The sequence below is a fragment of the Manis javanica genome, chromosome 10 (assembly GCF_040802235.1).
Source record: "Manis javanica isolate MJ-LG chromosome 10, MJ_LKY, whole genome shotgun sequence".
Lineage (NCBI taxonomy): Eukaryota > Metazoa > Chordata > Mammalia > Pholidota > Manidae > Manis > Manis javanica.
The window spans coordinates 80,551,565-80,559,785 of NC_133165.1; the positions used below are offsets into that span (position 1 = coordinate 80,551,565).

Sequence of the window (8,221 nt, forward strand, 5' to 3'; positions counted from 1 at the left end):
ATGATTAATTAATCTAGCAGTGTGGGATGAGGGTACAAAAGAAATAGGGAAGTAATGTGCAAGAATTAACATCTAAAATGATGATAAATAGGCTTTTCATAAATGTATATGTAAATGCAAAGGACTTGGAATGCCCAACTTTCTTTTGAAAAAGAACACAATTGGTGTTCAAAACCTTTTATAAAGTCACAGTCATTAAGACAGTGTGGTGTTGATGCTAGTATCAATAAAATATAATTGAGAGTATGGAAATAACCACTTATGATAAATATTGATTTTCAACAAGGTGCCATGACAATAAAGTAGGGAAAAGGCTGGTCTTTTCAACAAACATTCTGGGATAATTGAATATCCATGTTCAAAAATGAACTTAGAATCTGATCCCACACCATATATAAAAATTAAAATATAAAAATTGCAATCAAGAATTAAAATATAAATGTACAAGAACATTTTGTGATTTCAGTGGAAAAGCTATTTGATTCAAAGAGCCATAATAATTGTGCAAATTTGAACAAAATGGTTCAAATACTTAAATTTAAGAGCTAAGAAACATAGGTTAGTCACATATTTCTTAGATAAGATATTAAAAGAACATGTATTAAAAAAATGGAAGAAATGGACTTTGTAACAATTAAAAATTTAGTGCTTCTTCAGGTATCATTAAGAAAATAAATCAAAAGTAACAACCAAGCCACTGATTGGGAGAAAATGTTTACAAATCATGTATCTGCTATGGAATTTTTTATCACAACATATAAAGTATTTTATAATAGAAAGAAAAAACCGAATTAAAAAATGGGAAAAAGAAGAGCAGAGCCAAGATCACGGCGTGAGTAGAGCAGCAGAAATCTCCTCCCAAAACCACATATATTTTTGAAAATACAACAAATACAACTCTCCCTAAAAGAGAGATCAGAAGACACAGGACAACAGCCAGACTATATCCACACCTGCGAGAACCCAGCACCTCGCAAAGGGGGTAAGATACAAGCCGCGGCCTGGTAGGACCCGAGCGCCCCTCACCCCAGCTCCCAATGTGAGGAGAGGAGTCAGAGTGGGTAGGGATAGGGAGTCCAGAATTGCTAAACACCCAGCCCTAGCCATCCGCACTGGAGCGCAGACACAGTGCATGCGTCGGGTGCTGGAAACTAGGGAAACCGGACAGTAAGACCTGTGAGCAGGTCCCTGCAGCCGGCACCCCAGGAACAAAGAAAAGCAAGTGCTTTTTGAAAGCCTTAAAGCTACAGGGACCCCACAGCTGGACAGAAGTGTCCTAGGACACATAGCTGAGCAGCTGGGAATCCCAGAGAACTCTGGGCACCCTAACCCTGTGTGCAGCAGGGCAGCTCAAAGGCCCCTCACAGAGATAAACAGCCTCCTGGCTGTTTCCCCTCTGACATGGGTCTGCCATATCGGAGCAGCAGCCTGAGGAAAGCCATGCCCACAGCAACTACAGAGCTAAACTCCATAGTGGACGGACAAGAATCATAGGATCCAGCACAAGCCACTAGAGGTCACTGTTCTCCCAGGAGAGGAAGGCCACAAACCAACAAGAAGGGACATTCTCCCAGCTGTCAATCACCCAAGCTCTGCAAACTATCTCTATCTCCATGAAAAGGCAGAATCTGAGACAGACAAAAAACACAGAGACAACACCTGAGAAGGAGATAGACCTAAGCAGTCTTCCTGAAAAAGAATTCAAAATAAAAATCATAAACGTGTTGATGGAGATGCAGAGAAATACAGAAGAGCTAAGGGATGATGTCCGGAGGGAGATTACAGAAGTGAAACAATCTCTGGAAGCATTTATAAGGAGAATGGATAAAATGCAAGAGGCCATTGATGGAATAGAAACCAGAGAACAGGTATGCATAGAAGCTGATGCAGAGAGAGATAAAAGGATCTCCAAGAATGAAACAATATTAAGAGAACTGTGTGACCAATCCAAAAGGAACAATATATGCATTATAGGGGTACCAGAAGAAGAAGAGAGAGAAAAAGGGATAGAAAGTATCTTTGAAGAAATACTTGCTGAGACCACCCCAAACTGGGGGAGGAAATAGTTGCTCAGACTATGGAAGTACATAGAACTCCCAGCAGAAAGGACCCAAAGAGGACAACACCAAGACACATAATAATTAAAATGGCAAAGATCAAGGACAAGGACAGAGTATTAAAGGCAGCCAGAGAGAGATAAAAGGTCATCTACAAAGGAAAACCCATCAGGCTATCATCAGACTTCTCAACAGAAACCTTACAGGTGAGAAGAGAATGGCATGATGTATTTAATGCAATGTAACATAAGGGCCCTGAACCAAGGATACTGTATCCAGCACGATTATCATTTAAATATGAAGGAGGGATCAAATAATTCCCAGAAAAACAAAAGTTGAGGGAATTTGCCTCCCACAAACCACCTCTACAGGGTATTTTAGAGGGACTGCTCTTGATGGGAGCACTCTTAAAGAGAGCACAGAAGAAAATACCCAACATATGAAGAATGGAGGAGGAGGAATAAAAAGGGAGAGAAATAATCACCAGGCTGCATTTATAATAGCTCAATAAATGAGTTAAGTTAGACAGTAAGGTAGTAAACAAGCTAACCTTGAACCTTTGGTAACCATGAATCTAAAGCCTCCAATGGCAATAAGTACATATCTTTCAATAATTACCCTAAATGTAAAAGGACTGAATGCACCAATCAAAAGACACAGAGTAATAGAATGAATAAAAAAGCAAGACCCATCTATATGCTGCTTACAAGAGACTCAACTCAAACCCAAAGACATGCACAGATTAAAAGTCAAAGGATGGAAAAAGATATTTCATGCAAACAATAGGGAGAAAAAAGCAGGTGTTGCAATACTAGTATCAGACAAAATAGACTTCAAAACAAAGAAAGAAATAAGAGATAAAGAAGAACACTACATAATGATAAAAGGCTCAGTCCAACAAGAGGATATAACCATTATAAACATATATGCACCCAATACAGGAGCACTAATATATGTGAAACAAACACTAACAGAATTAAAGGAGGAAATAGAATGCAATGCATTCATTTTGGGAGACTTTAACACACCACTCTATCCAAAAGACAGATCCACCAGACAGAAAATAAGTAAGGACACACAGGCACTGAACAACACACTAGAACAGATGGACCTAAAAGATATCTATAGAACTTGACATCCAAAAGCAACAGGATACACATTCTTCTCAAGTGCACATGGAACATTCTCCAGAATAGACCACATACTAGGCCACAAAAAGAGCATCAGTAAATTTTGAAAGATTAAAATGCTACCAACCGACTTTTCAGAGCACAAAGGTATAAAACTAGAAATAAATTGTACAAAGAAAGCAAAAAGGCTCACAAACACATGGAGGCCTAACAATATGCTCCTAAATAATCAATGGATCAATGACCAAATTCAAATGGAGATCCAGCAATATATGGAAAGAAATGACAACACAACACAAAGCCCCAACTTCTGTGGCACACAACAAAAGCAGTTTTAAGAGGAAAATATATAGCAATCCAGGCATATTTAAAGAAAGAAGAACAATCCCAAATGAGTAGTCTAATGTCACAATTATCGAAATTGGAAAAAGAAGAACAAATGAGGCCTAAGGTAGCAGAAGGAGGGACAGAATGAAGATCAGAGAAGAAATAAATAAAATTGAGAAGAATAAAAGAGTAGAAAAAAACCAATGAAATCAAGAGTTGGTTCTTTGAGAAAATAAACAAAATAGATAAGCCTCTAGCTAGACTTATTAAGAGAAAAAAGAGTCAACACACATCAACAGAATCAGAAATGAAAAAGAAAAAATCACGACAGACCCCACAGAAATACAAAGAATTATTAGAGAATACTATGAAAACCTATATGCTAACAAGCTGGGAAACCTAGGAGAAATGGACAACTTCTTAGACAAATACAACCTTCCAAGACTGACCCAGAAAGAAACAGGAAATCTAAACAGATCAATTACCAGCAATGAAATTGAATCAGTAATCAAAAAACTACCCAAGAACAAAACCCCTGGGCCAGATGAATTTACTTCGGAAATTTATCAGACATACAGAGAAGACATAATACCCATTCTCCTTAAAGTTTTCCAAAAAATAGAAGAGGAGGGAATACTCCCAAACTCATTCTATGAAGCCAACATTACCCTAATACCAAAACCAGGCAAAGACCCCACCAAAAAAAAAAAACTACAGACTAATATCCCTGATGAATGTAGATGCAAAAATACTCAACAAGATATTAACATAAAAAACCCTGAAGACTCCACTCCAAAACTACTAGAACTAATATTGGTTTCAGCAAAGTTGCAGGATAAAATATTAATACACAGAAATCTGTGGCTTTCCTATACACCAACAATGAACCAACAGAAAGAGAAATCAGGAAAACAATTCCATTCACAATAGCATCAAAAAGAATAAACCTAACCAAGGAAATGAAAGACCTATACCCTGAAAACTATAAAACACTCTTAAGAGAAATTAAAGGGGACACTAACAAATGGAAACTCATCCCATGCTCATAGCTAGGAAGAATTTATATCATCAAAATGGCCATCCTGCCCAAAGCAATATACAGATTCAATGCAATCCCTATCAAATTACCAACAGCATTCTTCAATGAACTAGAACAAATAGTTCAAAAATTCATATGGAACCACCAAAGACCCTGAATAGCCAAAGCAATCCTGAGAAGGAAGAATAAAGTAGGGGGATCTTGCTCCCCAACTTCAAGCTCTACTACAAAGCCACAGTAATCAAGACAATTTGGTACTGGCACAAGAACAGAGCCACAGAACAGTGGAACAGAATAGAGATTCCTAACATTAACCCAAACATATATGGTCAATTAATACACGATAAAGGAGCCATGGACATACAATGGGGAAATGATGGTCTCTTCAACAGATGGTGCTGACAAAACTGGACAGCTACATGTAAGAGAATGAAACTGGATCACTGTCGAACCCGATACACAAAAGTAAACTCCAAATGGATCAAAGACTTGAATGTAAGCATGAAACCATAAAACTCTTAGAAAAGAACATAGGCAAAAATCGCTTGGACATAAACATGAGTGACTTCTTCTTGAACATATCTCCCCGGGCAAGGGAAACAAAAGAAAAATGAACAAATGGGACTATATCAAGCTGAAAAGCTTCTGTACATCAAAGTACACCACCAATAGAACAAAAAGGAACCCTTCAGAATGGAGAATATATTCATAAATGGCAAATCTGATAAAGGGTTGTCATCCAAAATAAAGAGCTCATGCACCTCAACAAACAAAAAGCAAATAATCCAATTAAAAATGGGCAGAGGAGCTGAAAATACAGTTCTGTAAAGAAGAAATTCAGATGGCCAACAGACACATGAAAAGATGCTCCACATTGCTTGTCATAAGAAAAATGCAAATTAGAACCACAATGAGATATCACCTCACACCAGTAAGGATAGCCAGCATCGAAAAGACAATTAACAACAAATGTTGGCGAGGTTGTAGGCCCCTCCTACACTGCTGGTGGGAATGTAAATTAGTTCAACCATTGTGGAAAGCAGTATGGAGGTTCCTCAAAATGCTCAAAACAGCAATACCATTTGACCCAGGAATTCCACTTCTAGGAATTTACCCTAAGAATGCAGCACTCCAGTTTGAAAAAGACATATGCACCCCTATCTTTATCACAGCACTATTTACTATAGCCAAGAATTGGAAGCAACCTAAATGTCCATGGGTAGATGAATGGATAAAGAAGATGTGGTACATATACACAATGGAATACTACTTAGCCATAAGAAAAAAACAGATCCTACCATTTGCAACAACATGGATGGAGCTAGAGGATATTATGCTCAGTGAAATAAGCCAGGCAGAGAAAGACAAGTACCAAATGATTTCACTCATATGTGGAGTATAAGAACAAAGGAAAACTGAAGGAAAAAACAGCAGCAGAATCACAGAACCCAAGAATGGACTAATAGTTACCAAAGAGAAAGGGACTTGGGAGGATGGGTGGGAAGAGAGGGACAAGGGCAGGGTAAGAGAAAGGGGGCATTACGATTAACATGTATAGTGTGTGGGGGACACGGGGAGGGCTGTACAACACAGAGAAGACAAGTATTGATTTTACAGCATCTTACTACACAGATGGACTATCTTACTACAGAGACACAGTGACTATGCAGGTGTATGTGGGGGGACTTGGTGAAGGGAGGCGCCTTGTAAACATAATGTTCTTCATGTAATTGTAGATTAATGATACCAAAATAAAAAAAGTAAAGAAAAAAGAAAAAGAAAAAAAATGGGTATAAGATCTGAATAGAAATTTTGTGAATGTATACAAATAATAAAACAATAAAAGATGTTCAATATTACTTGTTAGGATAGTCAGATTAAATCCACAATCAGGTGCTACCACACACTCATGAGAATAGACATAATAAAATAGAGTCTCTTCTGAGTCTCTGGTAGATACCATATGACTCAGAAATTCCTCTTGTAGGTACAATGAAATGAAGATGAATCTCTTACTATCATACAGAAGCAATCCAACTGTCCATCACCTAATGAATCAATAAACAAAATGCAGTATATACATATTATGGGATATCCTTTGTTGGAAAAACGATTAAGCTACTGATAAATGTTGCAACATGGGTGAACCTCAAAAACATTATGCAAAATTAAGGAAGATAGGCACAAAATTCTACGTATGTTTCCATTTATATAATATGTCCAGAAAAGGCAAATTTTTAGAGACAGAAAACAGATCAGTGGTTGTACTGAGCTACAGGATGGAAGTGTTGAATGACTGCCTGTGGTCATTAGGAAAATGTTTGGGGGCTGATGGAAACAGTCTAAAACTGGGATGTGGTGTTTGCCACACAGTTCTATTAATTTACTAGAATTTATTCAATAGTGCACTTACAACTGGTGACTTAAATGGAATTTAAATTATATCTCAATAAAACTGTTAAAATTAGAATGGGAGTTTTTTACCTTTTGACCTTTAAATTCACTAGTTCTTTGAGATAAATACAACCCTTTAGATAATGTCTTTGAAGGCTTGTATCACTTGCTTGTTCCTCAGAGTATAAATGAAGGGGTTCATTACTGGGGCAACTGAAGTCATGAGTACTGACACCATCTTATTCAGAGAGAACAATTCTTCGGCAGGTGGTCTGATATACATAAAGATGCAGCTGCCGTAAGTGATAGAAACCACAATGATATGGGAAGAGCAGGTAGAAAAAGCCTTCTTCCTTTGCTGGGCAGAAGGGAATCTGAGGATGGTTCTGATGATGTGTGTGTAGGACATGGTCACACACACCAAGGTGACAGTGAGTGTCAGCACGGCTGCGACCAAGACAAATCGCTCTATGGACTCTGTGTCAGAGCAGGAGATCTTCAGGACGGGAGCAGCATCACAGGCAAAGTGATCTATGACATTGGAGTCACAAAACACGAGCTCAAATACCATGACATAAGGTGGGAGGACAATCATCAGAGCTGACAGGTAACAGCCTGTGAGGAACGTGGTACAGGTCCTGCTGTTCATGATGCTCATGTAATGCAGGGGTTTGCAGATGGCCACATAGCGGTCATAGGACATGGCAGTCAGGAGAAAGAACTCAGTGACACCCAGGACAGTAATAAAAAACAATTGAGTGGCACAAGTATTGTAGGTAACTGTATTGTCCCCAGTGGCAAGGATATACAGGTATCTGGGAACACAGACAGTGGTAAAAGAGACTTCTAAAATGGAGAAGTTGCGGAGAAAGAAGTACATAGGAGTTTTAAGGTGGACGTCTACAAAGGTGAGGGTGATGATGGTCAGGTTCCCAATTACACTCAGCAGGTAGGTGGTGAACAGAAAGAGGAAAAGCAGAATCTGTAGATTTGGGTCATCTGTCAGTCCTACCAGGATGAATGTTGTTAACACTGTGTAATTTTTCATCACCGACCTCTGACTTCTGCACGTTCTGTTGGTAAAAATAAGGTAGAATTTGGAAATGAAGACTGTCCAGATGGACCGAAAGTGGGAGTAGAGTGCGAGTTCCAAGCAAGCAAATATCACTTCATTTGATAATGTGATTGTGTTGGTAACTCATATTACTTCATGATTCGGACAATAGTGTGAGCAGAAAACTGGGGTTAAGCATTCTTATCATGATATTAATGAT

General features: G+C 38.4%; 1 protein-coding gene across 1 annotated transcript; it reads right to left on the minus strand.

Moving 5' to 3' along the window:
• Positions 1-7,083: 7,083 nt before the first annotated feature.
• LOC108395018 (olfactory receptor 6C2-like) lies at positions 7,084-7,995 on the minus strand. The gene has a single exon (XM_037017133.2). The coding sequence runs from the start codon at positions 7,993-7,995 to the stop codon at positions 7,084-7,086; it is 912 nt and encodes a 303-aa protein (XP_036873028.2).
• Positions 7,996-8,221: the final 226 nt, after the last annotated feature.

What these genes read in the sequence shown, in the direction of transcription:
- LOC108395018 (XM_037017133.2), bottom strand. Translation starts at nt 7,995, where the DNA reads ATGAAAAATTACACAGTGTTAACAACATTCATCCTGGTAGGACTGACA.